This window comes from Pyrgilauda ruficollis, unplaced genomic scaffold (genome assembly GCF_017590135.1).
Source record: "Pyrgilauda ruficollis isolate IOZ18807 unplaced genomic scaffold, ASM1759013v1 scaffold86, whole genome shotgun sequence".
Classification (NCBI taxonomy): domain Eukaryota; kingdom Metazoa; phylum Chordata; class Aves; order Passeriformes; family Passeridae; genus Pyrgilauda; species Pyrgilauda ruficollis.
Genome location: NW_024530599.1, coordinates 3,267,594 through 3,289,666, shown reverse-complemented (window position 1 = coordinate 3,289,666; position 22,073 = coordinate 3,267,594). Strand labels below are relative to the sequence as shown.

Below are 22,073 nucleotides of genomic sequence, written 5' to 3'. Positions count from 1 at the left end.
AACACTGCCAATGATATCAACATAAGAAATCAATTATGTGTGGATAATTTGGTATTTCTCAAGGGAAGAGCTCTACAGCTGACTGGAATACAAAAGAAAGGAAATAGAAAATGCAAATCTGAGTCTGTTGACAAATGATTGGACTTAAGAACGTGAGGAGCAGATTTTATCCCAGGGACTGAAACAGGGATTCTTAGGGAGCCAATGAACTTTGCTGTTGTACAAGTTTCCATGCTGATAAATGGGGCTGATGATACTCACAAATCATGTGTCTGTATGTTGGGCCTATTCATCAATCTCTGGAACTGCACTTGGTTTTGTAGGATTGAAATACATTTTCCTAAAAGGAGAAGAAAAAGAACAAAGGAAAAAATGACAGAAAGTGGAAAAAGAAATCTCTGAGTTGGGTTGAAAGGAAGGATGTGGTGGAGGAGCAGCATGGCAGTGTGTATGCTGTGGGAAAAAAAGATACCAGATGTAAGTTTGGAGGTGGTTTTGCAGCCCCAATGGTGACACAGAGGGCTTGTTATGGAGATGATGTGAGTCTGAACGTTGATAGACTGCGAGTCCTGTGCTGTTCTGTTCCTTATCTCTCACAGCCTATGAGCCCCAAAACTTCATCCTATGGGTACATGGATTGGCTGATGGAAATACAGTAGAACTGCTCGTGCCAGAAGTGTTTTAGGAATGCATTTTTCTGTCATTCCATTTACATGTGACTGACAGAAATGGTTGCATTTAGAGAAAGAAGAAAGGTTTGACCCCACTCAAGCATGGTTAATTAATGCCCAGCCCAAAGGTGTGCTGACGTTTTATGGGCACGTGGAACGTGAAGTCGTGCATTGTGCTCATTGAGACACAATATTTCAGATATTTCAGAGTGCTGAGCAGGTTCTACACTGTAGTGGAGATGATAGGCAGAATCAAAAGTTTAACTAAAGAAAAAGTTTAGAAATGTAACAGTCTTGGGAGAAGAAGGATAAAACAAATGGATAAATGAATGAAGCTATTAGCAGAAGCTAATTTTACCAAAGAGGCAACCATAGCTTTTTTTTTTTTTTTTCCCTCTCATGAAATGAAGTTTCAGATGGAGCATGAGTTCAGCTATTTGGATTTATGATACAGTGAAGTGGAGGAAAATGAGTTGTTTAAGTCAGGAGAAGTGATAATAATTGCTGAATGAGAAATGTAATGTGAACAGAATTCATTTAAATGGGGTTGTCTGTGCAGACTGAGACTTCCAAAGGTGACGAGGTTTTTAACAGTTCCCTGTTGGACCAAGAGGATATAGGCGTTCTCTCATCATTTGCCTGCTTTTGTAAAAAATACAAAATCATGAAAATTCAAGGAAAGAAATTTTCGGTGAGATAGTCCATCAAATGTATCCCTGTAACTCTCATTTGGGAAATGAAATGAAATGTACTGAAAAAGAAATTCATTTGGAGAGCTCATTTTAGTGGTGGATTTAGCTGAGAACTCAGCTTAGAGCATGCTGGTTTGATAAAAACCTACGTGGACAGCTAGTTTAAAGAGGATATAAATCTTCCCTTCTCCCCATTACGGTTCTTATACCAAATTTTACAGCATAATTTGTTAATGTGTGAATATGAAGTCAAACTAGGACAGGCGGTGAAGAGCGAACTGCACTTGTCCCTCTGCAATGGAATTTTGTAGGAGTTAAGGTTATGTGAATTACTGTAACCAGCCTTGAGCTGGCAGGGAGGGCCACCTTTGCATCCCAGTTAGGAAGAGCTGAAATTCAAATTGTGAACTGCTCTGTTGAAGTATAGGTTCAGGATATCAAGCACTTGTGTTTTTATGGCAGTGGGAATAACACAGAAGTCAAAAAACCCTCAGCTTTTCCTTCATTGGGAAATGGGCCCCATCAGAGCATTCCAGTTTAAAACAGGTGCTGCTGGATGCTTCAGAGGAGAAAAAGTAGACTCATAATTTGGGGAAAGAAGAAACACAACACTGAAAAACTGACACCTCTTTACTCTTTGAACCTATGCAAAAATAGTGATGATTTATAATTTTATGAGAAATGTTTCTTTGGAAATAGATTTTGAATGCTGCATGCCAAGTGGGAAAAGAAGAACTGAAACAATGATAGAAAAGTAAATAGAACCCAACATGTCCTGCACCATGGTGTTTGCATTAGGTGCAAAATCTCTCCAGATAATGTTGCTGAAGTCAGACTTATGTGCAGATATATCGAGGTAAACTGAGTCATACGGAATTTTTTTTTGCAGTGATGAATTGTTGTCGTTTTCCTGAGTATATATGTGAGAATATCTGTGCATCTAAACAGGAGCATTTTGTCTTTTACTGTGATAATGTCACATACTTCAGCTGCTAGCCAGATTAGTTCTCATTTTGGCCAGTATCTTGATAGTGGACATTGTTTACACTGGAGTATGAAGATTGGGTAAGATTTCTTAGGCTAGACTAGAGACTGATATTTCTAAGGTAGAAAGAACACTGATTTTTTGTAAGTCTAAAATTTGTAAGTCTAAAATAAATTTTTAAGTGTAAAAAAGGTGATTATTAGTATTTTTCTAAGATAGTTTTCTTTAATAATGAAATATGCATTGTAGGAGAAGGAAGGTGGACCATACAGTGTTATCTTTTTATATTAGAAACCATTTTCTGTGATTCTTGATCCTTAGTTCCCATTCTGAGAGTGTCAAAGAACGTAAGAAAAATCAAGGTGTATAATTTGGAATAAATAACTTAAATTTCAGTCTGAAATTGACTCGAATTATTACCATATTATTACCATATATTGTTACCATAGCCAAGTGTTTTCTGGCTAAGTAAACTGATACTGATTTTGAGAAAACACTGGATTGACCCAAATCTTGGTTGAAGATCTAGATTTTCTGATTCGTGTGGTGAGACTGCAGCTGAGGTATAAATAATAAAGAGGAAAATATGTTCACTTCCTGCTGCTTCATGGTGACTGGAAGCCCTAATGAGGAAGCAGATTTATTTGTTTGGGTGAGGTCAAACAGCCTTCAAACATAACTGTTACTCTGGCCAGACCACGGAACTCAGGAGATTGTCTTGCTCCATTTCCTGATAACTTCATAGCATGTTGCTGAGGAGACAGCCAACAATGAGTAGCTAATAAAATAAAATAGCACTCCTCAGGCTTAGCATCTTGATGAGAGCATTCAGGAGATGCCAAAGGAAAAGTGTGTGGGGACAGGAACTCCCCCCATCTGCTCCTGCTTAAAACACCCTGCAGTCTGTGTGTGCACAGGCAGCAGTGGCACTGGGGGCACTGCCAGCACGGGGGATTGGTGCTCCTGGAAGCTAATCAGGGGCAGGGATTGTTTGCTGGGATGCAGGTTTTGCTGAGGAGGCAGGTCTTGCTGGACTGCAGGTCTTGTTTGGATGCAGGTTGTGCTGGGATGCAGGTTGTGCTGGGGTTGCAGGTTTTCCTAGGGATGCAGGTTTTCCTAGGGATGCAGGTTTTGCAGGGATGCAGGTTTTCCTAGGGATGCAGGTTTTGCAGGGATGCAGGTTCTGCTGGGATGCAGGTTGTGCTGGGGTTGCAGATTTTCCTGGGATTGCAGGTTTTGCTGGGATGCAGGTTTTTCGGGGATGCAGGTTTTCCTGCAGATGCAGTTTCTGCTGGGATGCAGGTTTTGCAGTGATGCAGGTTTTCCTGGGGATGCAGGTTTTGCAGGGATGCAGGTTTTGCTGGGATGCAGGTTTTGCAGTGATGCAGGTTTTCCTGGGGATGCAGGTTTTCCTGGGGATGCAGGTTGTGCTTGTGCAGGGCAGTGCACCAGGAGGGTTCCTCTCCATGCAGTCCATCCCTGTTGGTGCAGATGAGCTGCCAATGGCCCTCGTTTCTAAAGAGCTGGATAAGCCATCCGGGGGGAGGAGGAGGAGGAGACCTTTGTGTGTGTGTGTTTGAATGGTCACTCTCTGCCTTGTGCGACTCCCTCATTGTACAGCTGTTTTATTGCTTTTAGAAGGGACCTTAACCACTTCATCTAACTGTGACCCCTTCCCAAAAGAGTGACCTTTGAGTCCCTTAGATGGAGGCAGATCTTTTCTCACTGCTCTTGCTTTTTGTGACCACCCACTGACCCAGTAAGTGCTCTTACAATGGAGTCTAGGAAGGATTTAAAGACTTTTAAAGCCTTTTGGTAAAAATTGCTATTTAAATATGATCTTGGGAAATTTTTGTGGAACACTGATGGAATTTTTATCTCCTGTTACAGTTTGGTGCCACAAACTTACATTAACATTTAGTCTGCAGAAATATTTCAGTACTGTGCATTCATTAGTTGCTATTCAAATGAAATTGTATAGGAAATTTGGAGAGATACTAATCACTATTTATCAGTTTGTTTGTTTTCAGTTTCCGTGAAGTTTCGTATTGCAATTCTAAATTTACTCTAGCACTAGCAGTGATGGTGTTTCATACTCTAGGAATTTGCTTCTTGACCTGCTTAGTATGTAAGATGCCACATATGGTGTTTTTCATTTGAGGGACCATCTTGTGAGTCTGAAGGATAAATATGTATTTATTACAGCACTTAATATTTCTTTAAAGACCAAAGCTGAAAATTGGCTTTTAATTACAGTAAATTTAGTTTTATTACCGAAAATGATGTCTTACCTTTCAGTATAATTAGCCCTTTTTTCTGAAACTCTCTTTTCCCCAGAGCAGTATGTATAGCCCTTTAATGCTTATTTAATGATGGCAGGTTGGGGTATAATTATTCAGCCACTGAGCTTTTGAACTGTTGCTGTAAAAATAATAACATGATTAGCTTTTATGTTAATGTCCAAAGCTGGTGGTTTGTTTTATGAGTAGTTATGTTGGTAGTATTTTGGTACAGAAAAAAAATGCTTCATGGCAGTACCACAGCTGTGCTTGGAGCTTTTTCACAGAGAGCAGTCATGTTAAATACAGAGGAACAGGGTATATGAGTATATGGAGCAGCCTGTGCATGAAATCTGTAACTTTTTCTGTTTAATTCATGTACGTGATTGGCAACTCATTTATCAATACACAGTTAATAAGAGTAATAAAAGTAAGCATAGAGCTGCTTATAAAATAATTCTAGACATTAATAGTGGGCAGATGCAAAGTTGCATACAGACACCACCAGATTTGTGTGAATTTCTGCTTTATTGACAGTGATATGTAGTGGCATTATACCTGTGGTGGGTTGGCTGCTCACACTCCCCCTCCTCACAGCACAGGTGAAACCAGGATCTGCTCGAGCACCTCCTTCCCTGTCTCATTCTCTGGCTTGGCTGCTCCCAGGGCTGTTTCTCACAGCTTTTCCCTCGCTCCCTGCTGCCTGGCACCTCTGTGCCCTTTCTCAGATGCCCTCTGACAGGGGCACCAGGAGCTGCATGGGCAGGCTCAGCTGTGGAGCCCAATGGAAGCAGCCAGAACTGCCCTGGCCTCCTCCCACAGCAGCTTCCTGGCAGAGCTGGGTACCAACACCTGTAGCCAAACTGAAGGGATCTCCTGGCGCATTGAATTTACCCCTTTGGATGGCAGGCTAACATGTTTAGCTCTGAAGATCTGTAAGAATTTTATTCTATAATTTCCCGACACTCTAAAGAGATTGAATGTACCAGGGGCCTCTTGCAAAGACCAGAGGCAGCAACCCCAGCCTGTCCCAGGATATGTCTTTATTTTCCCTGCCTTTCTTAGCATGTTCCAAATGCCAAAGCATCTGGTCTGTGGAATCCCAAGGCAGCCCAGGGAAGGGGATGGTGACTCACTCTTCAGTTCTTGCCCACTGACCTGGAAAAAAGCATTTCCTCCCTCCAGATCTGTCCGTGGGGAAGCTCATGACCAGACTGGAGCCCTTGGATGTCATTATCAGGAGACATGTCCCACTGTGTCTGCCATCTCTGAATGGCTGTGTCAATCTGTAATGCCTCTGGCTGCAGTGAATCTCACCCTCCTCCTCCTCCTCCTGAAGAGAGCAGCTTTTGTGCCAAGGCAGAGACAGCCCCGTGCTTGCTGCAGCAGGATGCCGACGGGGGGGCAGAAGCAAAGACAAACATGCAAGCAAACAAAATCATGTAGTATTTAAAACTCCTTTTCAAACAGCAGTAAATCAAAGCCCAAAGACTGAGCACTCTTAAACTCTTTCTGTTCCTTCCATAACTTCATCAAACTTCAACCTGGAGCAGTCCACGATGGATCACCTGTTTGGAACTGAACTCCCTTCACTGGCTCACAATTGATCATGACCATTATCTATCTTTTAACCTTGTGCAGGTGGCATCCTTTCACTTAAATAATTTATCTTCCTCTTCATTTTTATGCTTGAATATATTTATAAGTTCACAGTATTATTTCTGGACCTATTTTTAAATGTCACTTCATGTGCACCTTCAAGAGTGCTGATACAAATTGTGGAGTTGGCATTAATGAGATGACTGTGCATGGGCACAATTTGAGCTGCAGGAGCACTACATCTATTAAGACCTTCTGTTAGAAATTTTTTAGTCTTTGGAAAAGCAGCAGTATCCAAAGCCAGAGAACCAAACGCACACTAGCAGCCCTCCTTGTGGTGCAGTATTTAGAAAGTAAATTCTACCTGCATTAAGGTGAACATGCCTGTGTTGACAGGGTTGGAGAAAGACCTTGAAAAAAAGGCTCAGAGTGGGCACAGGGCATTAGAGATATTTTCAACCCCTCCTTTGGAAGGCTTAGCTGGAATTAATTTCCCTGAGAGAAAACCACTTTTGTCATAATTGTATAGACTTCAGTTGTCTCAGAGGTTCTGTTTTATTAATCCTTCAGAAGAACAAATTCACCCATTCAACCTCAGTTGTTATGGTTGAGGCTGCTCTTTGTTCTACTTTTTTCCTTTTTCCTTAGTTTAGTTTTCTTATTCAATATAATTGTAGTGCTATTATTGTTAATTAAATAATTGCAATATTAGTGCTTTTAGGACAAGGCAGTGTGAAGTGAGGTCTGATTTTCAGTGGTGTTACTTTACTGATAGATTGTGAAACTAAGTAGGATTTTGTAGAATAAAGCGGGCTTCATTCATTAAGCCACACCCTTTCAGTGTAGTTGGATATTTCCAGTTTTATTCTTTGATATTTATTTGTAAACTGATTAGTGTTGACTTTTGCCTTACAGAACTTGTTGTGCCTATGTGCCATGAATTTTTAACAGATAAATTTACTCTTTGGGAATATTCAGCAAAGCAGAGAACTTGAATCAAATAATGAGCATTCATGACTGGCAACTTTTTGCATACCATGAACTCAATGCTATTAACATCAATTAGGGGCTTAAGTTACTAATCATAAATCTTAAAGCTGTGCTCAGCAAATAGCTGTTGAACAACCATAGATGGAAATATTTGCTTAAGCCATTTGCTGTACATTTGTGCAGGATAAACAAATTCTGTCCATTAGAGGAATATTTGCCCTCAATAAGAAATGTTAATTTTGCATATGGTCAGTTGTGGTTCCCTTGCCCATCTCTCTGCAGGACTCTGTGCTCAGATGTCCCTTTAAACTGGACTGCAGAAATCAATCAGGAGCAACATCTGCTTTATGTGTTTCAGAATAAATTAGTTCATATCACTGGCGATCTAGTGCAAACTATGGCTCATGCAGTAGGAATTGATTTCAGATATCCCAGCATGGTCAGAACTTCCAGTGGGTTATTTAATTACACCCAAAAAGGTCATACTATATCCATGGATCTGCAATACTTGTAGTGTTTTGTTTATTGATCAATAATTTTGTGTCTGATATACTTCAAACGATGTAAAGTCAGCACAGGTTTTTAACCAGGAAGTCCTGTCAGATTTATCTTAAAATCCATTGACATGTTTTACAAATAACTAGCATTTTACTGGTGGAAAGGAGCTGCTGCAGAGGTGATTGGATAGGTGAGGAGGTAATAAAACACACTGCCTAGTGTGCTGTAATTGGGTGTCAGTGCAAATGAGATTATTTTGTTTATTTAGTAATGGCAAAATTTATTCTAGATGCCTGTGACATTTAAGGTGTTCATTTATACACCATTACAATTCTATTCTAATTGTAATATTAGTCTGTTTGCTGCTTTTAAAAGAAGCCAATGGGGGACTTAGTTGAAAAAAGCATTTGAGTTCTCTGTAAACTTCAGGGTCCTAAGTCTCCCCTCTCTTTTCTCTTTTCCCCTAACCCATAGTCTGTAAATTGAGGTGGTGCCAGATATTAACTACCATAATTATTGACGCTTGTTCACTGCATCAGGTAAAAAAAGCACAGTAATTTTTGTTAATCATGCTCCTACCCTGGCTTCCACATTTTGTTGGTGTTTTTCTTTTAGCAAAATGTATGATTGAGTTGATGATTTTTATCTCAGAGAAAAATATAATTAACGTGGTGGTGAGCTAGGGCTGCTGTGTATTATAAAAATAATCTGCAATGGCAAGATGACAGATTGTGAAAACAACTTCAGAAGGGGAATACTGTAAATGTAGCTGGTTTGTCTGTGGCCATTTCCTTTTGCTGCAGCCATACTGTGAGGAGTTTACTGCACTTGTGAAGGACACAGAGAGAAATGTTGAAATATTTTACCTTCCCTGTGTCTTTTCTTTTGAAAAAGTATTGGCAGCAAAAGGAAAATTCATTTTTAGGTTTCAGATACCCTTCTTTAGAGGCTGTGTTGCATCAGGACCCTTGATTATCTGTATGCTTATACTCTGCAAACCTATGAAAATCATAGCCAAATTTGGTAACTTTATATTCCATAGCCTACCTAAGTAGGCTTGTTTTCTTGACCAGTCTTTTTTAAACAATTCTCCACAACAATACAAACATTAAACTGATTAAACTCCCTTGGATTTTTTTTGTGCTTTAATTCTATAGATCTGCAAACAATGGATCCTCATTGAAGTGAGGCCATTAAATCCAAATCAGATTTGAAATTCTGTTTCTAATGTTATTCAAGAAACATTCACCTTAACAGATGATTTTTTGTGTGAGAGCTGATGGAATATGTGCTGGATGCCTGTTGAGTGTGCATATGCAATATAGTATTTTGTTATTAGCAAAGGAAAAACATAAGCAAAAGCATTTCATCAGGATAATAGCAATTTAAACACAAAATCTTTTTATAATTAAAAATCTCAGAAACTTACAGTCTATATCTACTTTTGCTTATGAAGAAGAAAGAAATGTGCTTTGGGGACATAGTTTAGAGGTGGACCTGGCAGTGCTGTGTTGATGGCTGGACTCAGACTCCTGCTCTTGGAGGTCTTTTCCAGCCTTAAGGATTCTCTGATTCTCCTGCTGCTATCTGCTTTTTGTTCCACAAAGACTTGTTTCTATCTTTTCTCCCTTTTCAGACTGCTTTATCCAGCCTCTCCTTGCATGCCCTGCCTGTGCTGCAGTGCTGCATCACCCCAGCTGGGGAGGAGCTGGGCTGAGCTCCACTGACCCTCCTGCTGTTGGTTTGGCTGCAGTGGTTTCAGCAGCAGACTCCTGGAGCTCCACCTGGCAGTACCTCAGCTTTTGTGAGGCTGTGCCCCAACAAAAAATGGGTGTGCCACTGCTTGTCCAACCCACAGTGATATGTTGTGGTGTTAGAACTGTGCAAAATGCATTTTTCCCCTGGTACAAAGCCTCTGCAGAAAGCAGAGATGTGATGCAGATCAGACATGGAGATGGTAATGGTTGTGTGGAGGATTTGACCTTGTTGCCAATTCTATACCTCTCATAGAGCAAGTATTGCTCTGAAGTTTCTTCCTAATTTGATAATTTCTCCCTGTCCCTGAAAGCTTGCAGTAGGTCATTTGCACTCACTCGTCCTTCATTTTGTTTTGGCCATTGTACCACAGGGTAGGCAGACAGAGAAAGTGTAAAATGTAGGTGGTCAGGGCCAAGAACAAATCTCTTGTTCTCACACAGACACAGCAGAGGGCTGTGTGCATTTTGAGGCAATATAAACTACTTTTGGAAGTAGTCACAATTAAAGTTCTACACAAAACTTAGACTCCATGAAAGGCAAAGCTGGCAGTGCTGTTGTGCAGATTTCTGTTAATTTTGCAGCAAGTCTAATAATCGACAGTGATGGTATGTGTGCTCTGCATTTCTATGGCCAGAAAACAAACCCAAGAGAGCTGCTTCTCCTGCCTGTTGTACATGTACACGTTTAATTAGTGACATTAGTTTTTCCTCTTTAGTTTAAATAGCTACCGCTTAACTACTGTGTTAAATGCATGGTCACGTGTATAGACTGTGTTAAGCCAATAATAAGATCTTGAAACTGGAAAAAATCAAAGTTCAGGTTGCTTGATAAATATGAATTTGTTTCTTCGGACCATATGTGTGTGGATTTAGATTTAAATTACATTATTGAATTCTTTTCACAGTAGTTTTTAGCCCAGATGGTTCTTCAGGGTGACACTAAAATGGTCTCTGTCTTGAGATGAAAGATTCGTGATGGAAATATGATGGAAAACTCCTTACCTGCAGCTGTCAAGGTGGTTGGAGAGTGGGCTGTAAATGAGAGGGTATTTTAGCAAAGAGAAAGGGTCATTAGGATCATCTCATGGTGGAAGCAGCTGCCCACTCTCATAAAGAATGTATTTGACCCCTGCCATGCACAAATTTCCTGTAAGAGCCATTTATTTCTACATGGTCACTACCTCTTAAAATCTAACTTCTGGATGCCTGGATTGGAGTTCTGAGGTCTGGACTGCCAAAATGCAGCCACTCAGAGCTCTGATTAACATCAATGTTAATTGGTTTATCTCTGTTTAAAACTCAGTGCTATGAAACCCAGAGTTTTCTTCTGGTGTCCTGACAGAAAGTCAGGTGATCAATCAATAAAAATATTTCAAACCCAGGATTCTAATTTGGCAATGTTTTGCCCACAATTGAAATGGTGATCTTATCCTGAAACTCAACATTATATTGTAATATAAGGCAGTTCTGTCATCCCTGGTTACAAAATAATACTCAAAGAGGATGACAGCATGCTTGAACTTAAGGAAACTCAGACAAATTGAAATTAATTCCCATCAGAATGCAACACCTTTCTAATGGCAGGAATGATTCCCCAGTAATTGTGTTTTGCTTTCCAGGAGGGCTCCCTCTGCATGTGTAAAGTCACCTGCAGAAGTTTTCAGCTGATGTCCTTTCAAACAGTGTCTGCCTTTGAAAACAACGACCCTCAGAGATGCCACTGGAATCTCTTTGGGATGTTGACTTTTCTGTGCTGTTTGCAAGGTTGTGAAAGCAGGGACATGCGTAGCTTTCTATACAAGCTGCTGTGCAGAGTTAAGAGCTAAGCCAAGCGAGTATGGAGGCATAAATCAACGGAGGAAATTTATAGGAATGTTGCATTTTTATAAAATTTTTAACTGTCCTGTTGAATATTGACTTGTGATTTGGTGCAAATAATTTTTTATTTTTTTTTCTAACTTTTTGTCACCTGTATTTAGAATACATGAAAGTGTCCATCATGGGTCTTTTCAAAGACAAAAAACTCCAAGAATGAACAGCTTTGTAAATAGTATTTTCACATTTTTGTATGTATTTGTGTTTTGACAACTATGATGTTTTTATTTTTCCACCCAAAAGGCCAATCTTTTACGATTTTTGTCATTTCTTACCAGCACAAGCCTTCACATTTAGCCATCTGTATCTCAACATAAAGATACTTGAGGTTTTTTGTGTTCCATGTTCTTTGGAACTATGACTCACTATAAATAAACCAATAACTGCTACATCTTGATAACCTCAATTAGCATAGCAAACCCATTTTATCTATGGCTAAATGTATGCATATATCAAAACTTTAAATGTAGGAATCATAACCATTTGAGTAAAATTGACATAATTGCTACAGTTTCAAAAAAATGTAATGACACTTAATTAAGCCTGAATCTAATGAATTGACTAGAATTTGTATAGAGCAATGTCCTCATGCTACATCTTTGCTCTGTGTGTAGCTTTGTGTCTAGCTTAAGCAAGGGTTTGAAGACTTGAACTCAAGTTTTTCTAAATTATTTTGATGTTTCCATTAACTTCATTGTCTAATCTTGAAAAAAAACTGGCTTTTTATTCCCAGTCATCACACCATAACAGGTTACCTCATTGCAAAAGCATAAGTTGCCTCTGATGAGAGTCTTCTCTCAGTGTGTAAAAGTGCTCAAGAAGTGTTTGTGTAGTGGAAACTTCTAGACAAAGATAACTTTTGGAAATACTACTTGATCCTAAAGCTTAATTTAAAAATCTTTGAATGAATTGGTATGGATGAGCATGAAGGTGACCAAGTGTTCATGAGGGGAAAAGATTGATAAAGTGGAGATTGAGGAGGAATAAGAACACACTTTACATTTTCTCTGCAGTTGAATTGTAGAATATTATATTCACTTGCAAATAAATTATTACTTTGTATGATAAGAGGATCTGCAAAACTCACAGCCTGATGCATTTTGTTGTTACAGTCTCACAATAATTTTTGAAGCCACTGAATGTGTTCCTTGTGTCCCAGGCTCCCAGTCCGAGCCCCCGTCGTGCAGCGCCAGCTCCATCACCTGCCCCTCTGCCTGCACCTGCAGCAACAACGTCGTGGATTGCCGGGGAAGGGGCTTAACAGAGATCCCAGCCAACCTCCCCGAGGACATCTGGGAAATGTAAGTGCCAGTCTAACGCACAAATCTCTCCCATCTCCCTCCATTTTTATTCCATTTCACGGCCTCCTGTGTGGAAGAAAGGTGCATGTTTTAAAAACTGTTCTAAGTAGTTGTCAGGTATGTTGCAGTTGTCCTCTTAGATTTGTTCTTTTGATCTAAGGGCTCAAACAATTTTTAAATGTAAATTAAGATAGTTTGGTACTGTCCTACCTGAAAGCAAGATAAAGTTCTCGGGGCATTAAGTTCAGATTGTGTTTACATTTCACAAACCCAGTATTGCAGTTCTGTAGTCAGTAAATGAAAATACACAGTCCTTTCTTACTTCTAGTCAGTGCTGTCCCCATGAGATGGAGGGATATCTTTTTAGCTGGGCAGGATGCATTTATAATGAATTAGAACATCAGAGCACATTGTCCCTGCTGATTTTACCTTCTGTATCTTCTCTTCCACATTGTTATTTCTAGTTCTTTACCAGTTTTGTGACTTGTGTCGTGGAATCAGATGCTTTTTTTATAGACTTGTTTGCCTTTACTACCTATAGGAATTGGAACCATCTATTTCTGTGTCCATGACTTCACACTGCTGTGGTCCTGAAATACTGTTACATTAAACCATTTTACTTGTGGTTAGCCCACAGGGAATGCAGATCAATTCTTTTCCTGCTTAGGTTCTCGTCACACAGAGTTTTCTGACATCCAGCCAGCTTTTGCAGTATACACAGTATAAATTCAAATATTTGTATGGTCACTGGACTCATCAGCTTCTTGCTGCTGTAGCAATACTGGTACACAGCAAAATTTGCCGTGATAAAGCCCAAATTCATAAGATCTTGGAGTGTTCTGGGTTGGAAGCAATCCTAAAAACCATTTGCCATGGGCAGGGACATCTTCCACTACCCCGAGTTGCTACGAATTACATCCAGTCTGGCCTTGGACACTTCCAGAGGTGGGGCAGCTTCTCTGGGCACCCTGTGCCAGGGCCTCAGCACCCTCACAGGGAAGAATTTCTTCCCAATATCCCATCCAACCCTGCCCTCTGGCAGTTTTAAGCCATTCCCCCTTGTCCTGTCACTCCAGGCCCTTGTCCAAAGTCCCTCTCCAGCTCTCCTGCAGCCCCTTTAGGCCCTGGCAGGGGCTTCAAGGTTTTCCCAGAGCTTTCTCTTTTCCAGGCTGGATACCCCCAGCTCTCCCAGCCTTTCTCAGTAGCAGAGGGGCTCCAGCCCTCTCATTGTCTGTGGCCTCCTCTGGACTTGCTCCAGCTGATCCATGTCCTTCTAATGCTCTGGGCATAAGAACCCCAAGGAACATTGAATTCAACTAGTTCTTGTGTTTCCCCCTAACTCAGTATTCTCTTGTGAGCCAAATTACTCTGGTAAGAACACGACTTACAAACTGTTCTACAAAAATGAAACACACATCTGTTGCTCTAGCACAGTTATTAAAGGTGACCTACATTTCACTCTGTTTCAGTATTAATTAAAGATCTTCTATTCAGCCTTCCTACCTTTCTTCATTAGCATGGGTAGGCAGAACCTTCTCTGACAAAGCTGCCAAAAAGTCCTAAACCTGTTTCTGTTGATAGAAACCCATCACAAACCAGGAAACTCACTTGTCATGGGACATCAAAAAAGCATCATATGATGCTAATTTTCCCTCTCCCACATATGACTTGGAAGTCTGTTGTGTTACTCTATTATTCCTCGAGGTGAAGGACTTCATTGCAAGAATGTTTCCTACTAAGTAAGCAATTTAGGAAAGCTAGAAATCTGTATCCCAGACTTGCTTTTTCATAATTTCGTAAAATAGGTAGCAAGAATGTAGAGAATGCAATTTATTTTTTTTATAAAGCTTCTTGTTCAGTTGGGAGCTGACAGCAGCAGCCAAATTGACTGAGGAAAAATGAGTTATGAGAAATTGAAGCTGAGGAGTACAGACTGTGTGATGAGTGTTACAAAAGAGTCTCTGCTTACAAAGTAGTTTTGTTTTGCTTTTCACAGGAGAAATGAACAGTTTGTGTCCTAGAGAAACACATGAGAATAAACTCAGAAAAGTTTTGCATGACTACTTGGGTGAAAACAAAAGTCATTAAGCACCTGGAGGCATTTAATGAAAAGAAATACCAAAATGCATATGGTGTGGTGGTTTGCTGGTACAGGAACAAAACAGTAATTCCCTATATTGGGACAGCATCTACAATAAAAGGAGAGGTTGCAGTTATTTAGAAAGGGTGAGAGAAAATGCATGAAGGTAAATAGGGAACATGGTGTGAGTGCAGAATGGGCTTGGTGCTGGAGAGGTGTGGGGAAGGAGGGGTGATCAATAAACTGAGAGGAGACAAAGCCTCCAAAGAATCTGATTTTCTGCTCAGGCTTGATCAGAACCTTGCAGCCAGTGCCTGTCAAACAGAATGACAGCTCAGCCCACAGAGGCAGCAAAGCCAGGGCGTAGCAGAGACTTACAAACTGCATGGCTTGGGCTGCTCTGGGCTCAGGACATGGGCTGGAGAGATCCTTTCTGTCATTAGTGATTCCCTGGCATAAATCAGCCAAAGGACAGCTTTCCTGTACGTGCAGGTGTGGGCACTGGGGGTGAGGGCACACAGCCCTGGCTGTGGTGTTTCAAACAGTGCTTGCTCCCACATGCTGCCTGCCAGGATTGTTTGATGCCTCCCAGTCATGGACAGTAGCAGTAACCCTCTATTGATCTTTTCCCACCTCACAACACTCTTCCTCTGCCCCTTCTTTAGAAGGAAGTTTTCATGCTGTTTGTCTGCCTCAGAGTGATGCACTCATTTTTTATTTATCACTGCAAGCCTGGGTATATTTTAGGATGCGAATTCTGGGCAGGTCTTTTCTGAGAATGTTGTACACCTTAAAACAGTGGCACTGGGACTACCACTTGTGCCTTTGTGTTTGATAACAGTTGGTGCAAGACTTTCCTGAGTGAAAGCAGGGCACAGCCCCCCAAAGAGAGCACACAGCCCCTCTCCTGCTGCCAGAGGGTGCTCGTGCCTGGAGGCAGATGCTGGAGCAGCAACCAGCAGCACTGGGTGCTGCTTCTCTGAAGGATCTTCAGATTGCTTAAAAGAAGGAATTAATTATTTGCTAAAGCTAGAGGCTGGATTGTGGTTGGGATGCTTGAGAGAATGTAAACAAGCTGAGCCCAGTACAGAAAGTGATGGGAAAAGAAGGGTGAACTCAAATGAGGAAACAACCAAACATATGAGGAGAACAATTCAGAACAAAAGAAATCAAGACAGGCTGAGCGAAGTGCTGTGAGTCTGCGAACGTGAGGAGTATTTGGTGAAAAGGCCTGAGATTGGTGCCAGTGGACACCAGCTGTGTAGGGTGGGCTGTGGGGGTGTGGCAGGAGGGCTGGGGCACTGGGCTGGGCAGGACAGAGGGACACAAGGAAAGGTGGAGCCGAGGAGCCTCTTCCCCCAGAAAGCACATTTACCTTGGAGAGCCTTCCTGCCTCCTCACCATGGACTTGGGAAACCCAACAACAATTGGAGTGTCTGTCCCTGTGCGTTAGAGACTATCTGGGCACAGACTAACTATTAAACTGCACAGGGAGCTCCTGTTTGGTTTGCACTGCTGCTATTCCAGTTAGAGAGCACTACAGGGGTCTGGAATTCAGACTTCTGTTACACTTGAGTTTCCTTGTGATGGAATCAGTAATTTCAGCTTTTGGGTTTGAGGCCACTCAATTAAATGTTTGGGTTGGTTTTTTTTTAAGTAAAAATAAACAAATTGGAAAATGTTAGAAAATGCCAGAGTTAATGTTTGTAGCTGCAGTCATCATTTGAAGCTTTTGTATGTATTTGTGGTGGTATCCACTTCAACAACAGCACAGTCTCATGCTGCTGTTGAAAGCTTGGATTCATTTCTTGTTGTCTAGGGATGCATCAGGGATGTGTAAGGAGGGAGCCTGTGCATATAGATAGGGTCTATTCACTTGTTGCAGAAACAGAAAAATTGTAAAATGGGGCTGTGGGGCAGATAATCTCTTGAATGCTGTTCAGAGAATTGGGTTGTGTCTCTTCTTGCCAGTAGTTTTATTAATTGATTCTGGGCAAGTGACTTGCACAAACTTTCCTTGGGTGGTCACTGGTGATGTAATCTCGGGTTCTGGCTGACTCAGCTGAGACATTCAGAAGTGTTGAGGACTCACAGCTGCAGCAAAAGTCAACAGGCACTGTGCTTTGAACACTTTGTGCTGTGCAGCGCTAATTACTCTGAACAGCCAAGTCTCAGTCATCTGCAGACTTACAATTCCAACTCCAGAATGTAAAGTATATCCTTAAATTTTGAAACAGATCTGAGATCTGTTCATATCAAGTTTGCTTCACCACTGTCACTTAACCTGTGCCATGCTCTGTGTCTGGTGAAATTAAGAGAAATGGAATTGAAAGAGCCAGGACAGAGCTGGGTAGGATGTACCTGAGTCAGAAACAAAGCCCATTTGTTTCAATGCTGGTGCAATTGCTCCAGACAGCAAAGAGGCTGCCAGTCCCTGAAGGAAAAGTGCAGTTTAGGCACCATGTCTGCTGAGATAATAACCACAGCTTCCTCTGACAGCTGAGCAGAGCAAACAGGGGTGGCAGCCCTTCCACCAGCATCCAGGCTTGGCCTAAAGTTAGTTTTAGTCACTTGTTCTGCATGGGTTTAGTTTAGCATTTTCACTTGGGATAGCTGAATTGCTGGCTGGTGTTTTTGTAGGTATAAGTAGTACGTGAGTTTGGTGCAGAATTTCTACTCAGGAAAAATTCTAGAGTTGGAGCACAGGAAAAATGAAATGTTGGTTTTCTCCTGGTTCTGGCAAAATGAACACAAACCTAATTTTCTGCAAGATGATCACTTTGTAATGTAATGTTCTACTTGTTCTACCTTTAATGAATGATTTCCTGACAAATTTAATGCCATGAGGGTACCACTGTGCTGGGCAGTGTTGCAGACCTGGAGGCAGACAAGTTTGCTGTGTTTTTTGTTTCAGGAATTGTCTCTGGAAGAAATTGCCTTCTCTGTTCTTCAGTACCTGCAGGAATGTGCATTTCAGGCCAGCTAGGACTTCAGCTGGGAATCTTTAGGAAGCTTTTGTGATTTGAAGAGGGTGCTGAACAATTTCTAGGTGTTTAAGTTACTGGTGTATTCAAAATTAATTTTCCTCCAACTAAAATAAAGTCAAAAAAGCTATTATAGAAAGATTGAGCACCAGTAAATATTCGTTATAATAAGAATATTTTTTGTTATATAAATTATAAATTAACTACACGACAGCATTTTCATGTTTATTATCAATTGGCTTTAAAGTTCTCAGTTTCATAAAGGCAAGAAGTTTTTCTCTTATCAAGAATGTAAATGTGTAGAAACTATAAACTTCATGGAAAAAGGAATGACAGTTTTAATTTAACACTGTTCTTCCTCCTGAAAGAAAATTATAATAATTTTCCCAGGCTTCCAGTAAATACTGCAGCTGAAGCCAGCAGAGTATTTTTGAACACTGCAGTAAATGCTCCATAATTGTCTCTGGTGGCAAGTTCTCTGGCTGGGGAATCAGGTTGGCTCCTGCAGTTGAATCATATAATATGATTTTCATTCACTGCTGAAAATTGGCTCTGGACAGCTTCTCATGTCTAACCTGACTTCTATTTTCTGGATCTCACCAGGCAAACTATGTCTTGCATTCCACAGAAGTTTATTTTGTCAGGCCAAAAATATGTAGAAGATTTTTTTTGTTGAGTTCAAAACACAAAAATAATAAAGAAATAATAAATATCTTAGATTGATAGTCAGTGAAGAAAATATAAATATATGGAAAATTATAAGAATAAAGGTGTTTTCTGTGCTGAGACAAATTAAGGAAAACAGAAAGCTGCATTTCAGAGTTTTAGAAAACAAGCAGCAACAGCAGGGAGTTTCTGCTGCAAGATCAGGGCAGATTTATTTCTTACATCTTTACTTTTATTTCTGTAGTTGTGTAACTAATGTCATCTGCAGGCACAAGAAGGTGGGTTTGTTTCAATAAATGTCTAGATTTCATACACATGGGAATTTGCATTTCAGCCATATCAATTTTTACCTTCTTCACTGCTTTTTATAATTGGGAGATTTCTTTTAGAAAAAAAAGTTATGTACAGGTTAATTTATTCAGGAAAGCTGTGTAGGATTAAACTTAAAAGGTTTGTAGGTTTGAGATTGTTTTGGTTCTTCGTTTGGTTTAGGATTTTTTGGGTTTGTATGTGTATGTCTAGTCTCTTTTTCCCAGAGACATCACTTCAGTCCAGTATAAACACAATTTAATAATTACTAATAAAAATGAATGGTATAACCAAAAAGGCATATATCTTTTATCTAATACAAATTTCACTGCAAAGCTCCTGTGTTGCCAAGCAAAATAAAGAGATTGCAATATATAATGAGTATATACATTCTTAAAGCTGATTATGAAGAGGAAAAGCAATTACAGAAAATAAAACAGAGAGCATAAAATCACAACTTTGACATAAAATATACTAATCAGATTTTTTACTGGATGAAATACTAATTATCTTTTGGCTAACACATGTTCTGTTTATTTTGCTTTAAAAGACCGTGAAAATAAGAAAGGATTTGAGGAATGTCTATTGTCAAATAACAGAATCTGTTGAGAAAATATTACAGGCGGCAGAATTTCAACTACCAAAAAGCTACTTAATTTTCCTGCTAATTTCTGGTGGTCTGCCTTTTCCATGTCAGTATCGTAAATGTGCAGTAAAAACAGATGTACAGGATGGACACAGCTCTTAACAATAAGTTTGATTAGAGATTAAAAAACAGCTTTTTGGTTTTTTTCTGTCAGCTTACTTCCATTTTCACTAAAATAATAGTTTTGTATTACAACTTGACAAATAAAATGCAAATCATCTTGAAATCCTCAGATCCCTGAGCTAGTTACAGCATTGTGAGAAAATGTGGGAAGCGATCTGGCCTGGAAGTTTCTTGAAATAATTGGAAGCCAATAGAGGATGGTCAGGATCGACCTCCTCAAGCAATAATTAAACAGCAATGTGATGTGTTTAAGGGTTAGTCTTTCTGGGGCCTCACAGAGCTTCTCAGTGAAGCAAATATTCTGGGTCTGGCTTGTTAAAAACTGTCCTATAGGTCTGTATTTATCAGATTCAGCCTTTGCTGAATGATTGCTTTCACATGGGTGCTTGAGAAACTGTCTGTATCCCTTCAGAACAAAAAAATCCAACCTCAAAACAATCCCACTAAAAAAATTCCAAAAAAATATCAGTGAAAAGTGCTCAGCAGAGGTGTGAGTGGGGGTCAGAGCAGATGCTGGGCTGGAAGTGAATTCCAGAATTCTGTGCAGCACCCTGGGGATTGTCTCTTTGGAGCCTTTTGGACTCAAATCCCTGGATCTGAGCTGGAGTCCCTGGGTGCCAGGGTGTGGGCTCGGTGTCCCTGCTGCTCACTACACCACAGCACCTCAGAAACACCAACACTGAACTCGTGTGCTGCTTGAATGAGGGATGGAATTACAGCAGGGAACTGGAAGCTGCCAAATCTCTCCAACCCAAGGGCTCTGCTTCCTGCATTTGTGTTCACAGCCACAGGCCCTGCACAGAGGTGAAATTCTTCCTGCAAACCCTGATCCTGAGTCCACCTGCCCCAATAAAGTCAGCTGAGATGGGAAGTTACCTGTCTAGTCTAGAATCAGAGCAGGGAGGAATTATTTTGTATTCTACCCCCAAAACAGCTTCTGATTTACCTTGAACAGCCTCACAGGTGATGGCTCAGGGGAGCTCACCTGGACTTTTACATCTGGGAACAGCCCAGCAGCATTTCTGCAGGCGTGGGAGGGAGCTCAGGGGGAGCCTGCACCCTAATCCAGGGATAAAGAAAGGCAAATACATGAATGAGGCTGGCAGGGACATTGCAATGAAAGGTGATGAGAAGGGCCAAAATTTCCCACCACAAATGCGGAGTGTCACAGTGGTAGATGGAGAAACTTTGAGGTTTGGCAGAACAATGCTTCATTCTGGTGTTAATGTGGTTAGAGAGACACTGGTGTTTTGTCAAAAGATGTTTTGTGAAATACCAGTCTGCGGATTTCTCTGGTGTTTCCTGATTGTCTGTGCTATATTTAAGGCAAAATTAACATGCTGCAACGGAGGGGATGGATTTCTAATGTGGCTGCCATCACAAATTCAGTGGTTACCAGCTGATACCTGAGCAACTGCTCAGCTGCACAGCTGAAACTAAATTCACTGCAGGGTGTCAGAAGATCCAATGTCACTAGCACTGCTTTTAGAATAACACCATGATATCAGGGAACAGATCAAAACATCTGTTTTCATTCTGAAAGATGTCTTTTGGTGAGCAGAATTATCTGTGTAACTTCCTAGGTAGATTTATGTTGACAAGTCACTTCACTGTTGATAGGATTTTGTCTCTTGAAGATCTGCCCTCGGGTGAGTTGTTAGGAAGCAGCCCTGTCTGGAACTACAGCAGGAGCTTGACAGCTAGACCTGAAAATCAACAGCAAAGGGAATATGAAGGGAAACTCCAGTTGTCACCTTTATTAATACAGGTGGATGCTTTACTGGCTCTCAGCTCTCCATTTCCTAAGGCAGACTCCATAAGAGGCATTTATAATGTGTATTATTAGTTTTATTTGGAAGTCATTCAGGTGCTGGGATGAAAGGCAGCAGTATAAAAGTCTTGGAGGACCCTCTTTGTTTAGGGGTTTTATAGTGGTGGTAGAGTCTGGCTGGGGTGGAGGGTGAAGGCTTTAACTGTTAAGCACAGACATCTAAAATCCTCCATGTCCTGCCATCCAAAAGCACTTTGTTTTCCACCTGGGGACTGAGGGGTGAGAGACACAAAAAGCTGTTCCCTGGGATATCTGTCCATGAGCAGTTTCTGAAGCAGCAGGACTGCAGGTTTTGGCCTTGCACTGTGGCTGTTTCCCATTTTGCTGCTGGATGAGCTGCAAGTCCTGACTGTGACTGCAGGGCAGGATTCCTCCCTTCTCTCCCAGCCAGGGCAGCTCCCATCCAGGGCTGTCCTGGGTAAATACTTCAGTGCAGTTGCCCAAAGCTGCTGTGCATGCTGGGAGTAAAGATTGTGTTTCGGATGAAGAGGCAAAGAAAGGTGTCAGGACAGGGATCACATCCAGCTCATACCTGTAGTAAGAAGACCATGTATGATGATGATTTATTTAGTATGATTTATTCACCTTGAATACTGAAAATACACATGTGGACTTTTCTTCATCAGAGACCAAAATGCATGAGGTATGAGAACCTAAATAATGAGATAAATGTAGAATAATGGTCCAAGCAGGTTTTTATAATCCAGTTGTTTCAGTCCTTAGGTTGATTGTTGTGTTCCCTAGAAATTTCCTCCTTCCTAAACCAAACTGTTCTCCCCATCCCTGG

General features: G+C 40.8%; 1 protein-coding gene across 1 annotated transcript in view; it reads left to right on the top strand.

The window, feature by feature from the left end:
* Positions 1-22,073, top strand: part of SLIT3 (slit guidance ligand 3) — a 467,475-nt gene that overhangs the window by 286,111 nt on the left and 159,291 nt on the right. The window contains exon 9 of the mRNA XM_041488030.1: positions 12,506-12,647. Coding sequence (XP_041343964.1) covers positions 12,506-12,647 — 142 coding nt within the window. The remainder of the gene's footprint in view (positions 1-12,505; positions 12,648-22,073) is intronic.